The sequence below is a fragment of the Choloepus didactylus genome, chromosome 2 (assembly GCF_015220235.1).
Source record: "Choloepus didactylus isolate mChoDid1 chromosome 2, mChoDid1.pri, whole genome shotgun sequence".
Classification (NCBI taxonomy): Eukaryota; Metazoa; Chordata; class Mammalia; order Pilosa; family Megalonychidae; genus Choloepus; species Choloepus didactylus.
In genome coordinates, this window is record NC_051308.1 from 208699557 (window position 1) to 208721696 (window position 22140).

General features: G+C 56.4%; 1 protein-coding gene across 2 annotated transcripts in view; it reads right to left on the reverse strand.

Annotated features, from left to right (window-relative positions):
- The window catches only part of KCNQ4 (potassium voltage-gated channel subfamily Q member 4), a 60468-nt gene extending 38791 nt beyond the window's left edge, over positions 1 to 21677 (reverse strand). For both annotated transcript variants that reach the window (XM_037827551.1, XM_037827550.1), the window contains exon 1: positions 21364 to 21677. In XM_037827551.1, the coding sequence (XP_037683479.1) occupies positions 21364 to 21677 (314 nt within the window). The remainder of the gene's footprint in view (positions 1 to 21363) is intronic.
- Positions 21678 to 22140: the final 463 nt, after the last annotated feature.

Genomic DNA, 22140 nt, shown 5'->3' on the forward strand with positions numbered 1-22140 from the left:
AGTACCACTTGTACCCTGTCAGCCAGGCCTACTGGCAGGATGCAGGCTGCACAGCAGTGCGTGGCAGCCCTGGGGATGGCCCTGCCAGGGCTCCTAGAACGGGCATCCTTGTGTGGTACCACATGGCTCCATTCTCCTCTCCTGGCTGCTGATGATTCATCTAGGGCTGGAGACTGACCCAAGAAGGGTTCACCCACAGGTTGGACTGAGCCAATCAGATTGCCTTTCTCAGAAATGGAACTAAGATCCTGGGGGAAAGTTGGCAGAGGTGCAAAGAGAAGTGGATGAGACTGCATTGCCCTGGAATATTGTCTACCATTCTCTATTCCATAAAGCCCAGATGTGCTTCTGTCTCGAAGCTTCTAGAAAATTCCTCTCCTTCCTTACAGTAAGTGTCCCTCACCTCCACAGTCCAACCTTTTTTGAACTAGCTTGAATGGTCTTGGCCCTCTTAGAATATGGAAGGTGGGTATCTTCCAGCCAAGGTGTTTGATGAAGTCATAGCCTCATCCTCGCCCACCTGGACTCGCCTCAAACCCTCCTGCTCATTCTTTCTGCTTCTCTCTGCCACACCAGCCAGACTGCCTGGTGCACCTGTTAAGTGGGCTGAGCAGCACTTCAGCATGAGCCAAGGGTGTGAGTAAGGAAGAAACAGGGGCCATCCATCTGTTGGGGGCTAGCCAGGCCACTGCCTTTTTAAATGGCCAGGGGGCCATGGGCCCTCCCAAGCAACAGTCCATTGAGGTGAAAGGGAACTAGAGGTGGAATTCAGGAAGTCAGGATTTTAGAAACTTAAACAAGATGGCCAGCTGGAACTCTTTCCCTGACTCTACCTGAGCAGCTATGTGTGGCTCCAGACGGCTTGGTTTTACATGCTGGGTTTGCCATAAGACTTCACTTGAACAAAGGGCTTTGCTGCTTTTTTAAAAACTATGAAATCTACCAGCTTGCAGGCTCAGGCCCAAGCTCCTTAGCATGGTGGGCAAGGAAGACCCTTACCCACCTCACCACCTCACTCTTCACTCCTAAGTGCCAACCTGGACTGGATGCTCCATCATCATAGCTTTGTCCCCCCACCCCCAACAGCAGCAGGGCTTTTTTTACCCTCCCTACCCTGTTCATGCTATGTCTGCCCCTTCTCCAACCCTGGCTGGGTTAAGTGGGGACCCCACTTCATACTCCCCTTATCCCTTACCCCATCCCAATGAAAATCTGTTTAAGTACCTGCCTCCCCCTCAGACCAAAGCTGTTTGAAGGTAAAGATCCTGTCTTTTTCACCCTAAATCCCCTGTGCCTGACACAGATGGATACTTGGTAAAAGTGTCCTGAGAGAGGGGACACCCTCACCACTGGACTTCTGATTGGTACCACCCACCTTGGCAGTGTGCCCATGCCCGGCCGGCCCTCCCCGGGAGGGGGAATTATGAGAGAACCTGGGTGGGCTGCAGCTCCCAGTAACCACCCAGCCCAGACCCACAAGCATTCACTCACTCACTCATTCAGGAAGTAAGTATTTACCAAATGCTTACCATGCCCCAGGCACAAAGACAAAAAACATCCCTGCCTTCATGGAGCTTATATTCTAGGAGGGCAGGACATATGGCAAGCAAATAAACAAGTAAATGTTTAAACTGTCAGATGATGATGCAGAAAAACTAAGTGGGGAAAGGGAACAAGGAACACTGGTGTGGGGGGTGGGGGTCTATTTTATGGAGTATGGTCAGAGAAGGCAGCTTCAGCTTTGAGAAGGTGACATTTTAGCAGAAATCTGAAGGAAATGAGGGAGTGAGCTGCGCAGGGTTCTGGGCAAGGAAAAGCAAATGCAAAAGACCTGAGCTAGAAGGCATGAGTGTGGCCAGAGGGGAGAGCCTAGGGGGAGAGTGGTAGGAGATGAGGGCAGAGAGGCAGTGGAGGTGGGGAGGAGAGCATCTACCGGTCTTCGGGAGGGTTTTGGTTTTTCCTCCAAGTGAGATGGGGAGTTTTGAGCAGGGAGTGACATGAACTGACTTATGGGTATTGAGTGGAAAACAGGGTGAGGGGGTAGGGGGGCAATGCCCCACCTTGAGTTAGGAAGCTAATGGTATAATCCCACCAAGAGATGTTGGTGGCTTGTAGCAGGGTAGTGGAGGTGGCAAGACGTGATCAGATGGTGGCTGTATTTTGGCACTGGGAGATCCCTTAGAGAGCAACTGAACCTATCATTTAAAGATGGGGAAGCTGAGTCCCAGAGAGAGCCATGGCCTACCTGTGATCATACAGTATAGCTCAGGGGCAGAGCTGGCCCTGGCACCCAGATTCCCTGATTCGTATGGTAATGTTCTTTAGATTTCTCGTTCTGTAGAAGGACCCAGGCACCTGCCCCCCAACCCCACCTCAAAAGTTCTCTCATTCTGGTGCCAGTTGGGGGCCTGCACCTGCCCTCCCTGCTGTATGTGACAGGGTAACGCTGGGCTGAAGGACTGCCCAGATCGCCAGCTCCTTAAGCCTGGCGGGGTCGGGGTCACCTCTAAGGAGCCTTTTGTTCTCTGAATCAGCAGAACCATGCAAAGAGGGGAGAGGGGAGGGAGGAAAGATTCCAAAACAAGGAAAAGAGATTAGTCCCCACCACAGGGTTCTCAGTACTCCCAGAGCAGAGAGGGCACCAAGAGCTGACGGTGTGGAACAGGAGCCAGTGGAGGGGCAGGGCCCCCTGGGGAGCTCAGGCCCCAAGACTGAGCTCAGCCTGGGAGTTCTGCAGACTCAGCCATTGAGGATCCCACCCAGTGGGAGGCATGGGGAATTGGAGGAGGGAGGGGGGTTGCAATGCCTTTGTTACTGATAAGCAAAGCAGCATGCAAACTCACAGGCCACACCTGGGCAGTTGTTTACAGCTGCTCTGAGAGCCTTGCCCCCCATGGGAACCCCAATTACCAGGACCAGCCAGTCTGACTCCAACGGGCCCTGACACCTAAGACACACAGGCTTGCTGTGTGACCTTGGGCCTGGGGCTCAGCTTCTCTGGGCCCTTTCCACAGTTAAGGCTAACAGGCAGTTGGGTGCACCTTTAGGCTATAAGCACATCTGCAGACAGCCCCCTCCTTTAAAGGAGAGGCCACCCAGCCAGGGTTTCAGGCTGATGCAAAATCCTCTAAAAGGCAGGAGCCTGCTTGGTGATTGAGAGAGGTGTCAGGGCTGGGGGCAGCAAATGGGGTGGCACAGGGCCATAGACTGAACTAGGTAACTGAGACAGGTTCTTCAGCCTGGCTCTGCCCCCAGTTAACTGAAAATTTGAGAAGGTGTCTCTGAGCCTCAGTTTACTCCTCAAGGAGAGGAAGGGGTTGGCTAATGGCTGCTGAGGGCCCAAATTTTTCACTGATCCACCAGGGGTAGCTGATTCCAATTGCCAAAAAGGGAAGTGAGGCAATGGACAGCCCCTGAAACTTCCAATTCTCAGGCACTTCACCGTTTGGGGTCTCCTGAGGGGAGTCCTCTACATCTTATTTGCATGGTTCTCATTTGCATGGAAGGTCTAGAGGAATCTCCTACTACCACCAAAACTCCTTCATAATTGAATAATGCTAACAAAGAGGAGTCAGGGTAGACCGAAGCAGAGCTTCCAATGGCTCAGTAAACACAGAAAGGGTGCTGGAGATCAGGGCAAGGGAATAAATTGCATCTCCTGTCCTGATGCCCCTCCTCTTGCAACTGAGAAAGACAGGCCCTTAGTAAAAGCCAGAAAAACAAGGCTTGGAGCTGGCTGCATGATGCTGAGTAAGTGAACTGCCCCTCTCTGGGACTCAGTTTCTTCGTCTGTCTAATGGGGGCAATGATCCCTGGTCCAGCGGTCTGGAGACAGGGGGCTGGCCCGAATGACCCACACTCAGGGGGGCGGGGGTTGTGCAGAAAAGCTTGGGTTCATCTCAGGACACAGAGGAGGCCTACACCAGGCGGGGCTCCTCGGCAGAGGGAGGGGTTCCGCGGGGAAAGGATCCCTGGGGACTCCTCCCCCGGCGCGGACCTCCACCCCTTTCCCCGCAGGGCCTCCCTTCCCTTGCTGCAGAGAAGCCGCGGCTTGGAGCTCAGGGGTCCCGGGCACTGGGGTGTGAGAGGCACGACTGGGGGCGGGACGCGGCGGTGGGCGGGGCTCAGGCCGTCCCTGGGCGGGGCTTCGCAGTCACCCAACGCAGCGCGCGGGAGGGGTGGGGGCTGCGCGGCGGCTCCGATTACCTCCCTGCGGCCTCCCGCTCCCCGACGGCTTCTTTTTCCGTTTCCAAATTAACAATTGAAAATGCTGCGGCCTGAAAGGCGAGCAGCGGGCCAAGCGGAAAGTGTGAAGGTGCCGCTGCGTCCCCAAGGCCGGGGGCGGAGAAAGGGGATGCGACACCCCGACTGCCCGGGGCTCGCCCACCCACCAACTCCAGGCTCGGGGACTGAGCGCCCCAGGACCCAGAGGTACCAGGCACACTGAATCGGGCCTTAACCTGATCGAGTCCCTCCTGGTACCGCGCTGGCCGGGATCGCAGGACCCAGAGCTCAGGCTCCGGGCGGTGCCAGTCCCCGGAGGGGCTGGGGAGCGAGTGGCCATGGGGCAGGGTTACCCATCTCGAGGCCGAGTGCCAGGAGGGGCAGGTGCCACGCAGAACCCTCATAGCGCACGGTCCTTAGGAGCGCAGTCAGATAGATTCGCATGTGACCTCAAGCAAGTCATTTCACCTTGCTGAGACTAAGTTTCCTCATCCAGAAAAGGGGAGGGCAGACAGCGCTGCTTGTGAGAAATAAATTGCAAAGCTGCATGAAGCCGGCCTGCACTGTGCACAGTAGGGGGCAGCTATTCTTATCTTGTGCTGATAATAATAATACTGAGTCCTGCGTACCCCTCCTCCTGCCCCCAAGGCCAAAGCAGCTGTCCACCAATGGGGGATACTGGAGCTGACAGTGGTCTTTCCCTCTCCTCACCTCCTTAGGGCTCCCCAAAGCCCCATTTAACGGATAAAGAACCTGAGGCTAGAAAGGTCCTTGCAGGGGTCAAAGTCAGTAGTGAGTGAGGAGAACTAGAGGCTCAGGCTCGGTTCCTGGGATTGGGGTCCCGGACATTGAGCCTCCCTCTCCCCATCTCAGTGTCCAGAGAGAGGGTGCAGCTGGAATAAATGAGTGGGTAATGGGGAGAGTCCCCATTTCCAGGGATAAGTTGGGCACAGCACAGGCATAGGAGCCACAAGGATAGATAGTTTCTGATATGTCCTCACCCCCTCCAACGATGCAAGTACCAGGAATGCAGGCACTTTGTCTGTCTTTTTCATCATTGTCTCCCTGACACCTAGAACAGGGCTTGGTACAGTATAGAGTCTCAGTAAATATTTGTTGAGTGAATAAATGAATCAATGAGTGACTGAGCAGGTCCCCTCACTGGAGAATGCCTCTTTTACAACCCTGGCTCCCATTTAGCCACCTGTGTGAAGTGGTCTACTTTGGGAGGGGTTTGGGGAGGTGCCCCTCTCCCCAGCCTGGGGATCCAGCCAGTGGAATGGAGAGAAGAGGAGGAGATAGGAGATATGGCCTCAGAAGGCAGAGCTAAGGTCACTTCTTTCTTCCTCGCCCCCACTTCCCAGTCCTGTCCAGCGCAGGACTCAGCTCCACCCCACCTCACCGCCACCGGGCCTCTTCACCGAATGCCATGACTCCAGCCAACACCTCCCGCCAGTCCCTTCACCTTGCAGCCTGAGCGTTCCCTCCTCACTGACAGTCCTCTGGTGGCTCCTTACTGTTTGCCATCTAAACCCCAAGCTCCGCGGCCCAGCATCTGAGGCTGTGCATATACCCTAAGTATCAGCCACACACCACTCCCCCCGCCCCGTGCTCTGCCCATTTCCCCATCAGTGCTCTAGGTGCTCTCTCCTCTGCATGGATGCCCCCCAAGACCTCCCGGGTCTGCTTCGGGGTGAAGTATTCCCTCAGCCCCTGGTTGGGATTCCAGGCTGCCTCTGGGCACCCACGGATCCCCTTGCCGCTCTTCTGTAACAGCCTTTGGGCCGAGGCTGCTCCTTAAGGGCAGGACCAGGTCTGACTTCCACACAGCCCCCAGGCCGGCCCAAGCAGAGGCTGGGACACTAGGTGGGGAGTGAGCAGGAAGACCGGGGTCTGCCAGGGCCTTGAGCGTCAGCGAGTCCAGGGATTTCACAGGGCTTTGTGAAGCCTGAGAGTTCTGGGAAAGCATGTCTTGGGGATGTTGCAAGGGAGGGATGGGGGGTGGGGGGAGGGCGAAGTGCAAGCTCATCTCTAACCTTGGCAGAGCAGAGGAAAAAGTACCAGAGGAGTACATACTGTAAGTCTAAATGTTTAAAAGCTTGAATTAAGCTAACAAGTTGTTAAATAAAATACACTCTCTTCTACCTTCACACATATAGCTTCATAATGATTGGAAAGGCCACGTTTTAATTTAAAATCTTGGACTCCTTGGAGTCCTGTGCTGGAATCTGTCCTGTGCAGGAAGTGGACAGCCAGGCCCTGCTACCCTCCAGTCCCCAGCCCATGGTGTGCCCCCCTTCTCTTCCCACACGGGGCCCCCTGCCTCCCCAGAAGAGTCTTTGGGCACACTCCTGTGTATGCCCCAGCCTGCTCTTCCAAGCTCCATCTACACTTGCTGCCAACAGAACCCCTTGGGCCAGAGGGCTCTCAGAGGGGTGGCCTGGACAGCCTGTGTAGGCCCTGGAAGCAGGCACCGGGTTTTCTAGAACAAGGGGGTGAGGTGGGGGTGTGCAGGCTCCAGGTTGGCATGCAGGGCTGCAGAGGTCGAGTGGGCAGGATTCAGGGCCCCCACCCCCTCTTCCATCTTGAGGAGCCCTGCTTCAATCTGTTTTATATACCATGCTTCTGTGCAACATTTCATTAAAGGAATCATATCTACTACTTAAAACAGTTTGGAAAGTACCAATCTAGACCCCTCCCTCCCACTGAACAACAGGGGAGCTGAGGTCAGGGGTGTGCCAGTGTGCTCCCCATAGTCAGATTGCAGGTTAAGGTGAATCCAGGACTCAATCCCAGGTCCCCTGCCTCCTGCCCAGGCGCTGGCTTCCACGAGCTGCCCAAGGCCTGGGAGCACATTTCTGATTAACAAGACCCGGTGCCTCAGTGGGACAGGCCACTGGGAGGTGGTGATGCCCAGCCCCTGGGGGTGCAAGCTAGCCTGCAGCTGGGCCTCCTGCCTTGATGGGGGCTTGGAGCCTCAGGTTGCCCAGCTCAGGAGTGGATTGAGAGGCCAGGCTAGGCCAGAGAAGGAAAAGGAGTCCTGAGTCCTGGTATAAATAACTGTGGGGGGCCGGGATATTTGGGCCCGTCTCCTGGGCGACGGCCGTGTTTACTGCCCAGCAAGGGGGGGCATGGCCCACACATTTGCCTCCCTGACTTGTAGCCAAATTTCTCCAGGAAGGGGTGGCCCAGGATTAGCCCCAAACACTCCAGCTCTGTCCCCCCATCAGATCCTCCCCCTAGCTCTGACCCAACATAGGCTGCAAACCTCCCTGACATTGCTCCCATCCTGCAGCCCCACATGCTGCAAAGCACCACTGCACCCCTATCAGCCCCAAACGCCCCTGCTCTCATCCCTGAGTCCCAACTCTGCTCAAATAGCAGGAGGGTAGGGAGTATAACGGCAGGGGAAGGCCCCAAGCAGAAGAGCTGGGTATGTGCCAGGGATCTGCGCTTGAGCCGCTAGGCACGGGGAAGAGACAAACCTCTCCCACGGCCTTGGCCAAGATGGAGGGAGGGCTGCAGCTCTGGGATTAGGAGAGTGCAAATCCCTCTCCCTGGCCAGTGCCCACCCCGTGTCTGTCATGTGAAGGGCATTAGATGGCCAGACCCTATCATGGGATAGGGGCCCTCTTGGTCACGCCACAGCCCAGCTCCTCACCCAGCCAGCCAGGACAAGGAAGGATATGCAGGAGGGCAAGTGGAAAAGTCTCCTTCCTCATGGGGCAGCAGCTGCAGCCAAGCCTGGGCATGGGGGTCACAGGGGTTGGTGTGAGCTGCATTCCAGCCTGCAGGCCAGCCCAGCATACCACACACGCATGCATGCATGCGTGCACACGCACACACATACATGCACTGCCACCCAGCAGACTGATGGGTCCTACTTGGAACACTAGCTAATTTTCACTGAGAGCAGAGACTCAAAATTGAGCCTCCGTCCATCAGGGGGTTTAGACAGGTGCCTGGACACTTGGGCTCCAGCCCCATCTCAGCTACCTCTCAGCTGAATGACTTTCTGAGTCTCACAGTAAAATAGTAATAATAGTATCTACCCTCTGGGGTTGTTGTGAAAATTCAGTGAAGTTCATTGAGCAAGTGATAATTAAGCCCCCCCAATGGGCCAGCCATACCTTAAAGTGGACCATAAAGTGGGAAAGAAGGGGCCTTCCTCCCCAATAGGAGGTAGCATTTTGGACCCTGGGGTCCCTGGTCCCAGGCCAGCCTCAGTGAAACCCTGTAGAAGGTTTTCGCTGTTATCATTTTGGAGGATCACTAAGCCCCCTGGACTGAGCCTGGGTTCTGGACTGGGCTCACCACTGGCCTGGGTGCAGTCCCTGCTGCATTCTGAGCCTCAGTTTCCCCATCAGTAGAATGAGGGGGGCTAGATGAGACCTGTGATTCTCACACCCTGTTGAGCTACGAGAAAGTGAGGGAGAGAGGCAGGACTCGGGACAAGCTGAGCTACCCCCTCCTCCACAGCACCCCACCAGTATCTAGGCCAAATCCCAGGAGTTCTGGGTGGTCCCTGGGGCCATTCTAAGGCCACGTTCTAGGGACTCCTGTCATTCCAAACTGTATCACTAGATCCCCTTTCCAGGCAGTCTCAGGGCCTGCACCACCCTCTCTGCTTCCAAATCAGCCCCCAGCTCAGCCACACACAACTTCCCTCCAGACCCCGGGTTTGCATAAGCAGCTGAGCTTTCCCTATAGGCAAAGTCCTGGGGCTCTAGGCCAGGTCGGGGCCAAGCCTTCAGCACAGTGAGTGCACAGGCTCAGACAGGGAAGGAAGCACTCTCAGAGAGAAAGATTAGGCGCTGCAGAGGGGGTGGAGCTCCCCATGGAGAGTGGAACTAGGTGTCCCCAGACCCATGGAAGTACCCTCAGGGACCACAGAGTCCTGGGGGGTCAGTCACTCTGAGACACCTTGGGTCACTTCTGCTTGTCCCCCTCCCAGATGTTTTTGTCATCCCCCTGCCTTCATACCGGAGAGCTCAGACCTCCCCACACAGAGAAGCACCTTGGAGGTCAGGAAGAGATGAAGGCACTTGAATAGTCAGTACTGTGGCTGGGTAGCCAGCCCAGGACCCCCGCCTGCCTATGTGGGCACCCCATCTCCTGTCCAGGGGTTCCCTGGTCCCTCAGCCTCTTCCCTTGTCTCCAGGCCCCATTTCAGAGTTTCCTAGCTCTGTCCTCTAATACTGTCCCCACCCAGACAATTCCCAGGCCCACAGACTGTCAACATCCAACAGCCTGTCCCCGTGTGCAGACTGTCCCTCCATCCACAGACTGCCCCAGGCCAGCAGAGCTGGGTGCAAGCCTCTCCCCTTCTCTCCCTAGGGCCGTCAGTGTTGGCGTCGGGGGAAGGATGCTGGAAAGGCCTACCTTCCTGACCCCTAGGTGGGAAGGATCCAGCCCAGACCAACCTGACCTCCCACCATGACCTGGTAGAAGGTGGGGGTGACAGTGGCTACATTGGCCTTATGGAGCCCCGAGGCCTCAAGGGAAACAGCAGTGTCATCCTCCCCAGATGGAGGGAGTGGGAGCCTGCCCTCTCCCTAATTCTGGACTCCCTTTTACCTTCTGGAGGCTGGGCCTTGGGGGAAGGAGGGCAAAAGGGAGGCCTAGTGGGCTTAGGCTTCTCCCAGTCAGATGATATCCCTGGACTCCCTGCCTGAGTCCTTCCCCCTCCACCATCCTCCTGCCAGCCCCAGAGAGATGTTTCTAAAATACAAATCTGCCCATGGCACGCTCACCTCCTGCCTTGCATTCCTTCACATCTTGAGGAAGTCCCGCTTCTCCGCCTGGCCTCCCCACCATCAGGAGGCCCTGCCTGGCCTCCGTCCCAGCCTCTTCTCTGGACACCTCCTGTCTCCTCTAGGTCCCCACTCTGCTGATTTCTTGCAGCTCTTTACAAATGCCATGTTCAGCCTCACCTTCGGGCCTCTCTTCATGCTTGTCCCTCTGCCTGGAACACTGTTCCCTGCTCCCCTTGCCTGGCTGTCTTCTCCTCCTATTCATCTTTCAGGTCTCAACTTAAACCTCTCAGAAACCTTTCCAGCCATCCCCAGCTTGGGCCTGGGTTTGTCCCCATGTGCTGGACCCCTGGGAGTGGAGAGTGGCCCTTCCCACTCTGCCTGTTGACTGCCCACCTCCTGGCCCATCTCCCCAGAGCAGAGAAGGGTCTGAATCGCTGCTCTGTCCCCTGTGCCCGGCACAGGCCCTGCTAGTGAACACCTCTCAAATGAGACAGCTGAAGGAAGGCATGCCTTCCGGTGTAGAGATGGGGTGGGGGGCAGTACCGTGAATTTTCCGGCTCAGCTACCCCTCCCGTCAGCCTCCTAGCAGGCCTGAGATGACAGGTAAGGGCGCAGCCCCTAGAGCTGCACTTCTGGGGTTTGAATCCTGGCCCCGTGACCTCCATCCAGGCAAGCTGCTTGACCTCTCTGGGCCTCAGCCTCTGCTTCTGAAAACTGGGCACAGCAATAGAACCCACCTCATCGGGTTATTGGGAGAAAAAGTGACGTGTGGCACAGCAGTTCTCCAAGCAGCGCCTGGCACCCAGTAAGCGCTTAATAAGCATTTGCTATTATTATCTTTATTATTATTAGGGCTACAGAAGGAGGGGGAGGCTGAGACTCAGAGAGGGAGGTGAGGGCGGGAAGCCACCAGCAGGATCCCGGCTCTCTCTTCCCCGCAGCCCCTCCCCCTACCTGCATTCCCATCCCCCACCCCATCCCCCAGCACCGTGAGGCCCCTGAAACCTGCTCTCCCCCCACCCTCTAGCACCAAAGGGTCCTTTCACTTGGAGGCTTTCTGGGCTCTCAGTTGTCTGAACCGTGCCCAGAAAATTCCTGTCCTTGCTATTCATCATTTACTGGCTGTGTGACAAGGACAAATGCTTAACCTTTAAGCTTCCGCGTCCTCATCTATACAATGGGGATGATGATAGCTCCTCCCTTACAGCTCCTGGAAGAATTAAATGAGGCGATATGTGAAAAGCACTTAGCACACCTGACTTAGATTATACTATGAACCTTATTACTATATGGAAAGAGCACAGAGCCAGGGGAATCACAGGAGCCCTTGGTGCCCAGGCCTCTGGCCCCGTGGCAGGTCTCTGAGCTCCCGGCCAGCGGCTCCTGAGGAAAGGAAGTGCCAGCCTGACCAACCTGCTCTTACAGGCTAAACCAGTGCAGGGCAAGGGTGAAGGAAGAGGGAGCTCATGTTGGGAAGATAAGAACACAAAAACTGTATCAACCCTGTATTCTCCACAGCAGCACTTGATACAGGAGACAGCCCTGGGAGCCGGGGCAGGTAGAGTTAAGAATTGTCTTTCTATATGGAAGGAAGCTTGGGCCCCAGAGAGGTTGGGTCACCTGCCTGGGGTCACACAGCCTCGAAGTGGCAGAAGTGGGAGTTGAACCCTGACCTGCTGACTCCTGGTCCAGTGCTCCTCTAACTGAGGGGTGAGCCCTGATTCTGGCTGACCCTTCCCATGTTGCCCAGCCCAATCTTGGGAAAGAGCCCGGGCTGGTCTCACTGTGCTTTGGGGAAGGCAGAGCCTGAGGCCGAGAGGGATAACTGAAAGCTGCTCCAGGCCCCTAGCTGGGCTCTGCCGCAGTCCCCCACATCCCTTCACCCTGCTCACACTCCTCCCCCTTTTGGCCCCAGAGCTCAGGAGGGAGGAGGCCGGATGGCACCCAGACTCAGGGATTTCACACACCCAAAAACATTTGGGGGACTGTATAAGGTTGTTAACTTTTTATTTTACCAAGGAAGGACATTAAAAAAAAAAAAATCCTAGCCCCATCATTTCATAAATGGAAGGACATAATCCCAGACTAAAATGAATCCTTTAAATGGAATAAATTCAGCTTTATGAAAAAGTCACCACATTGTCCTTCTTTTCCTCAGTTTTGCCTCAGGCCAGTGAAAACTGCCATTGGTCTGCTGATGGGTCTGAGACCACGTGGAGCTTGGACTTAGGAGCCACACAGACCTGGGTTTGAATCCTGACTCTGAATCCTGGCTCTGCCATGGACAAGCTTTGCACATGTTAATTCCTCTCTCTGAGCCTCAGCCTCCTCTCTGCAAGAGGGGAACAATAACAGTGCCCTCCACAGTCGCGGTGCTGAGAGAACTCAACAGCTGTGTGTTTGCAGAGCACTCACTCACAGAAAGAGCTCAGTCAATCCCTGGTTCCCACCTGGCATCCTCACCTTGACCTGCCACTGCCTAAAAGCCCACCTGGCGGTCAAGGTCCAGCCCTCAGGGCCCTGGACACCCTAGACTTGGCAGATCCTGGGGAGAAGGAGCTGGGAGAAGAGGGTCCCTCCAAGCCTTTGCTCTAGTGGTTCCCTTCTTCTGGAGTGCACTCAAGCCAAAAATCACGAAAGCTTCCAGCTCAGAACCTCCATAAGGGGACCTGGGGTTCTTCTCTCCACTTCTCTCTGGTTGACAAAACACTTTTCTTCCTTACAACCCAGCTCAACCCCACCTTCACTCAACAAACATTCACTGCTTATCAATCAAGCAGTGCTCAACCCACACCCACCCAGATCTCACAGCCCAATGCAGAACCTCCAGGAACACACCAGAGAGGGGTAAGTACCGAAGTGCCCAAGTGCTTCCAAAAAGAAGTGGGTTTCCAACTGGGATTTGAAGGATGAATAGGAGTTAACTAGATGACGGGCGTAGGTGCAAGAGGGGAGGAGCATCAGGCAGAAGGAAGAGCAAGGTGAAAGCACGGAGCATGAAAGAGTATTACACTGGGGGACACTACAAGTCTTTTCTCAAGCAAGGAGCAAAAGGTGCTTTGAGGGAGTGGTTTCTGACTTGTGCACTTGGGGAATGAGGAAGGAGAGTAAGTTTGGAGGGAGATGCTGAGTTTGAGGTGCCAAGGGGATGAGGAGGTGGAGTGTCCAACAGGCAGCCAGAAAGGAGCTCAGACATGAAGCTGCAAAGGGGAAAGCTGTCATCACGAAGTGACCACTGACACCATCGCCGACTGACCAATGGCATCATCACAAGGTGACCACTGACATCATCGTGGACCTGACCAATGGCATCATCACAAGGTGATGTGATCACGGACCTGTCCACTAGCATCATCGTGGAGCTGACTATTGGTGGTGACCAATGACATCATCACCAGGTGACTGCTGAGGTAATCATAGACCTGACTCACATCACCCTGTGACATCAGTGGTGTCACAGGAAGGTATGACATCACAGGAAGGTATGAGATGCCCCCTGCTCTCAAACTGTGTACAGAAAGAAGATGACCCAGGGCAGAGCCCCAAGGAGCCCCAGCATTCAAGGGGCAGAAAGAGGAGACAATGTGCTGATAAAACCGAAAGGGAGAGGCAGGTGTGTGGGAAGTCCAGGGAAGAGTGGGTTCAAGTAGGGAGGGCCCAAGAGGGTCGGACGGGCCAAGAAGTGACCGTTTAGGGAGGTGGCATGAAGAGTGTTAAATGCAAGGGCTTACCCCGAGCCAGATTCTCGGTTCAAATCCTTCCTCTACCACTTATTAGCTATGTTGTCCTTGGGCAATGTACTTAACTTCTCTATGCCTTAATCCTTGCAGCTGTAAAATAGGGCTAATTTAATAAAAGAAATAAAAAGTAGGGTAAAGCTTGGCTTTCATCGCCTCCCCCTCCCTCTGCTGGGCATGGGGCACATTCTCCTCCCCCATCCCATCCCACACTTATGAGCCTGTCCTTCCCAGCAGTCTGTCACCAATCCTCAGAGATCAGAAAATAAGATGAATGAATGAATTCAGGAGCTGCTCCCTGTGCAACTTTGCACATGCTAATTCCCCTCTCTGAGCCTCAGCTACCCTCTGCAAGTGGGGAACAATAACAGTGCCTTCCACAGTCGTGGTGCTGAGAGAACTCAATGGCTGCGTGTTTGCAGAGCGCCCGCTCACGGAAAGGGCTCAGTCATGCCGTTTCCCACTCCAGTAGAACCCCCACCTATTGAGGAGGGGAGGCAGAAAGGGCCTTCTCCTGGCCTCAGTTTCCCCATCTATGAAATGAAGCCCTGGATCTCTGAGGCCCTCTTGACTCTGATGTTCTGTAACTGGGGATGTATGATGATAGGATGAGGATAGAAAGGTCCTGCCCCCAGGGGACGGGGCCCAGCCCCCCACTGCACCCAGGGACTGGTCCCTCCAAAAGAGGGTGGCAGCCTGGCTGAGATGGGCAGGAGCAGAGCTGCCCAGGATTGTGCTGATAAAGCTGTTCTTTCTCTTCTGCCTTCCCTCTCTACACCCTCCTCCCCTGGGGGATAGCCAAGCCCAGCAAAAAATAAACCCAAAGACGGTGACCTGAAGGGCCTGAGGCTCCCAGTGGGGAGCAGAGGGAAAGGATGGAGGAGATCCAGCCCCTGCCCAAAAGCCACTGGGTACCTGATCTGATCCCCACCCACCTCCCTTGCTCCCCAGATTGGCTGAGAGGGAATAGGCAGGCTATGCTCTGTCCTCTTAACTGTGGAGGGAGAGGGTTATTGGCTACTGGTTAGTCCTTCCTGCTGTCTGACCTCCATCTCTTCTACTGCAATGGGAACCAGTCTCCATTCATCCCCAGCAACCTTCCCCCTCTCACTGGCCTAACCTAGACATTGGAGGAGTCTCAGGAGAAGGGGTCCCCCCAGATTTCCCTGCAGGGATGAGGGGCCAGAGAGAGACTCTGCTCCACCCACTCTTTGGTGAATCTCTGGTAGGGAAGGAAGAGGAAAGGAATAGCTAAGCTCCCTGTTCCCTTTGCCTGCCTCCCTCAGGCACTGCCCACGGATTCCCAGCCCAATTAGTCCTCTGCCTGGGGCTGCCCCTCCCACTCCTCACCCCGGGTACCAACCCCCAGGGCACACCCAATCTTGCCCTAGGGACAGAGTTGCCCAGAGAACCTGGAATTCTGGTGGGGGCGGGCGGGGAGCTCTATGTGGGCCCTAGAGGTCTGACCAGCACCCTCTCCCCAGCTCTTCAGAACTCCTGCTGGGAGTGGGCAGTCTCCTGGGTGCCCTCATTGCCCGGTCCTCCAAGGGATCAGGGAGAGGGTGCTGGAGGAACAGCCCACCCCCCACCCTGTAAACTCAAAGCTGAGACAGCAACTCATCCCATTCATCCAGCATTTACTCTGCACCAGGCAACACTGAGTGGCCCCCTTCCTGCTTATGCCCATTGTACAGAGGGGGTTACCGAGGCTCAGTGGGGGGACGGGGGCAGGGAACTGCCCAGTTACTCTTGGGACTGACATGTCTAAATCTCCTTTAGAATTCCCTGCCCTCACTCTGCAGGGATGATTTGCTCACCTAGACATACGAAAGGAGAGTGGGGGGCTGTCCTCTTTCAGGGGTCCCCCTGACCACCAGGGTTCTTCCTCCCAACTCCCTGGCTGCCAGGGTTTGACAACAAGGCCCATACCTGGGCCATACATAGTGACCCTCTCATACAACACCACCCCCAACACACACACACAGACACACTCACACCTACTCTCTGGTCCCTTGTGAGACGGGCAGTTCGGGGCCGGCAGTTCGGGGCTTTGGGGCCTCCTGCCTGAATGCTCCCTGCCCCTGAGACCGGGTTGGTGGTCTCTTACTATATTTATCCAATGCAGGAAGACAACGAATCTGTGAGTGTCCAAGGGCCAGGGCTGGAGTTCCAGGGCCACCATTCATTAGCTGTGTGGCCTTGGGCAGGTGGGTGACTTCCCCTCGCCCGGCCTCAGTTTCCCCGACTGTGAGACGAAGATAATAATGAGAGAATGTAAGTGAAATGCCCGGCATTGGGTGTGGCACAAATTCCTGCTGAGACACATCCTCAGACTCCCCTTGGAGAGCCGCTCACACCTGCAACAGACGCAAATGCCGCCCGCTCACACTTGCTCGCACGCTCTCCCAGGCACAGTCAGACACACTCGCCATGCCAAGCCAAGCGCACCTATCAAGCCTCTCCCCAGAGGAGAAGAAAGATGATAACAATAACCACATAATAATGGTGCTAAAGGCTAACATTTGCACCCAGCACTGTGTTAAGTGCTTTATCTCATTCCTCGAGGCAGGTATTATTATCCCCATTTTTCAGATGATTAAACTGAAGCTTGGAGAGGCTAAATAACTTGTCCAAGAGCACATGACTGGTAAGGGCAGAATTGAACCCAAATCTGTCAGACTCGGATTCCCAGCTCAACCTTCTGTGGAACGGCTTCTGGAGAAGTGAAAAGTGCCCCTTACTCCCCAACTCCTAACCCCAGAACTCCCACACTGGGGGTTGGGAGGGGCTGCCCTCTCCTTTCCAGGTCAGATCCTCAAGAATTCCCTGCTCATCCACTGGATTCCCTATTCCCCAAGAGAGTTGGATCTGTCTCATGCCCCACATCGGTGCAGAAGAGGAAAGAGGGAGAGAAAACCTCAGACTGGCGGCTCCATGTCTGGGGAAGGGCCCTGCATGGCCTCCCCTGGGGGCAGGGACAAGGCCTTGGCCCGGGCCGCAGAGCCTTCCTTTCTCCCTGCTCCCCTGGCACTTTCAGCGCCTTTGACTGGCTCAGAGAACCTTAAATTAATCACCCACTCAAAGTGCTGCCATCAGCCCAAGAATAATCACCTCTTGAAACTTTCCTGGCTCGAACATTCTGAGCATTCAGGGTTCTGCAGCAATAGGGATTGAAGCTAGACATCCAGTAGTGCTTCCTCAACAGACGGTAGGAATGTACCTTGGAGCTGGGGCACGGTAGGCAGGTAACAAGAGCTCTAACCTGCCCCAGTGATCCCAAAAGGGAACTTGGGAAGGCGGGAGCAAAGGGGTGTAAGGAGGAAAGAGAGGGGATAGAGAGAGGCTGCTTAGAAAATAGAAGATGATAGCACGGTCTGTCCACTCTCCTCCTTACAAAGACCACCAAAAGGACAGGGGCTGAAAAACAGCAGTGTAGACCTTCTCAATCACAAGGCAAAGTTCTTGGAACATCAGTCTTCCCTATCAAAGAGGTTAGGAAAATTGTTATCTAAAGCCCTGAGTTGGGAGGCAGGAGGCCTGGGTTCCCAGCACAGTTCTGTCACTGACTAATTGGGACCTTCGGTGAGTATCTGCCCCTTTCCGTGCCTTGGTGTACCCAGCAGTACAACACGAGGTTGGACGGAATGATTTCAGAGGGCCCTTCAGGAGAAAGGACAGCAAGAAGACAACTGCCTCCTTCCCACGTGGTTCTGAGGCTGCCCTCCAAGGCAGAGGCACAAAAACACAGGACAGGTGAAAGCAAAATACTCAAGAAATTGGGCCAGGTGTGTGTCGAGGTTTGGGTGTCTGTGCATGTCAGTGAAGAGGTGGGGGCAGCTGCAGATTTGACTTCTTTCTGGTGAATGTCTGCGGCATGAGCATTTGTGACATCTATTGGCAAGTGTGTCAATGTTTTAGTGTGTATTTACGCACAAGAGAGACAGATGGACAGCAGAGGTGTGTGTATGATTGTGCAAAGCTGTGTACAACAAAAGTTTGATTGCACTGGGTGGGGCTGGGCAGTTTCCACTCGATTCCACAAAGTCCTGTCACTACCCATACCCTGCTGCCCCTGCACTGGGTGCTGGGGACAGAGAGATGAATGACAGCGGAGGGCTTCTCCCGAGGGGCTTGAAGTCGGAAGAGCTGGCTGAGGCCCAGGTACAGGAGAAAGACAGTTCCGAGGGAGACTCGGCTCTGGGTTAACTGAGTGACCTCCTCCGAGCCTCAGTTTCCCCATCTGTCAAGTGAGAAGGATGAGCACCCACTTCTCAGGGTTGTTGAAGGATACAATGAGAGTGCTTCAATAGAAAGTGCTTAGCACCGGGGCCCACACAGAACAGAAACTTCAGTTCAAACTCCAAGTGCCAAGCCCAGGCAGCCACAGGGAGCAGAAGGAAGTGTCCCGGACAGGGAGTCGGGCGTCTTGGGGTCTGCTCCCACATCTGCCACTAATTCACCGGAGGACTCTGGTTTCCAGAGCCTGAGTTTTCACATAAGCAAAATGGGGCTGTCAAACGTGAGGACCAACCTAGCAGGGACCCCTGAGGGTTCTGGGTAGAATTCGCCAAGGCCACTTCCAACCCAGGTGATGTTATTTCTCAGATGGTCGGGTGGGAGACTCGAGGGGCTCTGGGTTAGGAATCTGAGAGCCCCAGGAGCTGCTGCCGCCTTCTCTCCTCTCCATTCCCACAGCTTCCGACCCCAGGGACAAGGCTGAAGAGAGGATGTTTACAGAGCCGTAAACCTTCACACAGAGAAAGTTTGCCGGGCAGCTGGGGGCTGGGAGCAGCAAGCGTCTCTCACTGTGACTTGAGGAGGACAGAGGGAGCTGGGCCTCACTCTGTCCCTAGCCCCGTCCAGCTCTCTGACTTCAGAAGAGAGGCTGAGTGGCCTTCACAGAGGGTGCCTCCAGGCAGGGAGGGCAGATATTCCCCAAAGGGCTCAAAAAGCAAAACAGGCAGGGGTGTGGTGTTTCTTAACAGAGCACAGGGCCTGTGGAAGGTGGGGGGTTAAGGGAAGATCAGGGGGCAGGGTGGGGGTAGTCTCAGTGACGGTGTCCCCTGGACCCAGCTCACCCCAACTCTGGCCTCCTTGAGCCCGTCTCTCAGGCTTGTACTGCTGAGTCCCTCCTGCCACAGCCTGAGTCTCTGGGAAGGGGGTCCCAGCTAACTGTGCACACAGGACTTCCCTCCCTTGGCTGCCTCTGAGGGAGACGAGGGAGCAAGGATTCAACCAAAAGTGTGCTGCAAACTTGGAAGTCCAATGGCAGGAAGCACTTCCTGGCAAGATCACACGCGAGACCCTGCAGTGAGTGACTGAGAAACCCCACATATGGAGCTCCTCAAGAACCAGAGGGGCCCCCTGTGCAGGTCCCCCCCAACCCCACCCCTCACATTCAGACAGGACCTTGCAGCTTACCAAGCTCTTTCCTATCCATTACCTCATGCAAGAGGGAGGACCGTGAGGTTGGGGTTCCTACCATCTTTGACAGCCTAGTGATCTAAAGCTCAGAGAGGCCCAGCAGTCAGTCCAAAATCACACAGCACACAAGAGGTGGAGCTCCTAATCCCTCAACCCCCTTTGAACTCTGAGGTGGATAACCAATTTCCTGAGATTCCCAAATCTCCAGACATTTTTGCGTTGCATTTCCTCCCCCAGAGCTCCTGAGGACAAGTGGTCAGGAGAAGCATGCCCTGGCCAGGGCACTCCTGGCATCTGGAAAGGGGAGGATGTGGGGCAAAGGTGCCAGCGAATTTAGCTCCCGGAGAGGAAAAGGAGGCCCTTCCAGAGAAGGCTGGCCAGGGGACACGCGGAGGGTTCTTCACCTGCAATGACCCTTGTGGGGCCTGAGAGGCCAGATCTGGGGGCCAAGGAACCCACCCTGAAGCCCTCTTGGCTTCCCTAGGCCCAGCCATGCCTCGGAAGAGTCAGCTCCCAAGAGGAATCCACGGCGGGCATGGCTGCTCTCTGCAGGGTCTCACCCTCCTGCCCTGGAGCACCCTGTGGAGCTGTGTGGACGAGGGTGCTGCAATGCAACCACTCTTAATTAGCAGTCCCCTGCCTCTCACCTCCACCCCACCATTCCTTGAACCCCAGCACTGAACCTTCATCACTACTATTGGTCCCCTCTGTGGCCACAAATATTCATCCCAGGCTGTCCCAAGGGGCACTAGGGATTAGGCTACCCCCAACCTTCAACCCTCACCCAAAGCCTGACCTCATGTCCTGAGCAATCTCAACTCTCTGCCCCCAGCCTAGCCCAAAGTCAAGGCTGCCACCCCCTGGAGCTTCATGGCTGAGAAAGTTCTCTTCCTCTATCCCTCCCCATGGCCTGGGGCTCCTGTGCTGGCATCTACCTGCCCCTTACCTCTGAAATTCAGTGGGCCCAGTTTAGATGGGACAGAGGCAGGCAAACTGGCACTAAAGGGGCACGCAGGTGGATAGACCAAAAGACAGGAGGATATGGACAAGCAGAAGAGTGAGAGTCAGGCAGACAGGTGTACAGATATAGGGACAGACAGGCACATGGATAACTGGACAGGCCAACAGAGGGATGCAAACAGACAAGCAGAAGGACTGACAGACGGGTGAAGAAATGAACAGACAGGCCAATTCACACACAACTCAGCCTGGCAGAGGGACAGAAGGAAAGAAGGACTGCCAGACAGTCAGATAGACTGGCAAGTGGACCACCCGAGAGACCCCAAGACCAGATAACCCTCTCTGGGGGCAGCAGGGAGGGATCAAGAGTAGCACATTTTCCAGGGACTGGAGGTCTCTCTCGGGCACCTCCGAGAGTCCCCACAGCGCCAGACCCAGCCCTTCAACTGATATCCGCCCAGCCTCTCATGTTCCTGGCTGGGCCGGGCCGGCCCCCAAGACTGAGCTCTAAGCTGCCAAAATTCATTCTTTACATCCAAGAGGGGTCAGTGTTTGTGAAAGTTGTAGGAGCCTGGAGAGGGGGAGGAGGGGGCCTGCAGCGTCAGTGTTTCCAAACCTACTCTCTTCTTTCTTTTTCCCCTGTGCCCGGAGCCAGGCCTGGAGCAGCCGGCCAGCAGGCCAGCCAGGAGAGCTGGACTGAGCAGGCAGGGCAGGGCAAGGCGGCCCTGAGTGTGGAGGGGAAGACAACAGGAAAACACTAATAACGGCAGGCACTCACACTTGAGCGACTCGGCCCAGGTGGCCCAGGGAGACCCCCAAACATCTGGGCTGGGGTAGGGGCCCCCCATGGAGAGGGGCCTCCGTTTGGGATACAGTGAGGCAGAGGTGCAGAGAATAAAAGGGGAGCCCCACTTCAGTGACTCCAGACTTTGCTGAGAGGATGTGGGGCAGAGGTTGGATGTGGGGAGCACCTGGGACCGGGAACAGGGGTTGGAGCCCAGGGTGGATGAGTCCAAGTGGGGAGGCTCTGAAGTGAGGCCAAATAGGGGCCAGGACTGGGAGACCAGAGGTTAGGGTCAGGCTCGTGGGGATCAGAATGGGGCTCAGGTCTGAGGGAAGACAGAAGGGGGTCGGCCATGGGGGTGCGGGGTAGGAGGCGGAGCCAAGGCTAGGTGGCCATCGCCAGGGAGCCCGGGCTTCGGCGGGGACTCCGCGGGGCGGAGCGCAGGGGCGCGAGAAGGGGCGCGGGGGCGCAAACTCACATGAAGACATGGTAGACGAAGGCCCAGCCGCGGGGCCGCTCCAGCACGTTGTAGACCCAGTTCTGCAGGCGGCGGTAGCGCTTGTGCGCGGCGGAGGAGCGCTGGCCGCAGGCGGAGCCCGAGCCCGAGCCCGGCCCAGGGAGGGGCGCGCCCGGCGGCAGGGGGCTGCCCAGGAGGCCGTGGCGGCGCAGGGAGCCGCCCCCGCCCGCTTCGCCCTGCTCGCTCTGCACCGCCGTGAGCGCCACCAGCTCGGCGCGGGGGGCGTCCCCGGGAGCGGGGGCCAGGCCGAGGCGGCGCGGGGGGGCCTCGGCCATGGGCGGCGCCGGGCGGGGGTGGGGGCCGGAGCCGGGTGCGGTCCGGGGCGGGGGCGCGCTCCGGGCGCTCAGCGGCGCATGGCTCGGACCCCGGGCCGGCGGGGCAGCCCGGGACGGGCGCGGGCGCAGACGGCGGGGGCTAGGGGCCGAGTCGGGGCTGCGCCGGGGCCGGGGGCGGGCGCTCGGAGCCTGGGGGCCGTCGGAGCCCGCACTGACCGCCCGCTTCCCCGGCGACTGGGGCGGCTCTTTCCGACTCCAACTCTCTTATTACGCGCTCCATGCCGCTCGCCTTTCCACCTGCCGCCGGCGCGCCGCTCACATGTCAACCTCCCCCGCCCCGCCCCTCCCCCGCCCGCCCCGCGGCGGCCTTCCCAAATCGGGAGGGAGAGAGCGAGCGAGCGCAGAGGGGCGGAGGGAGGGGACCGGAGCGAAGAAGGCGGCGGGGCAGGGCGCACGGGCCACG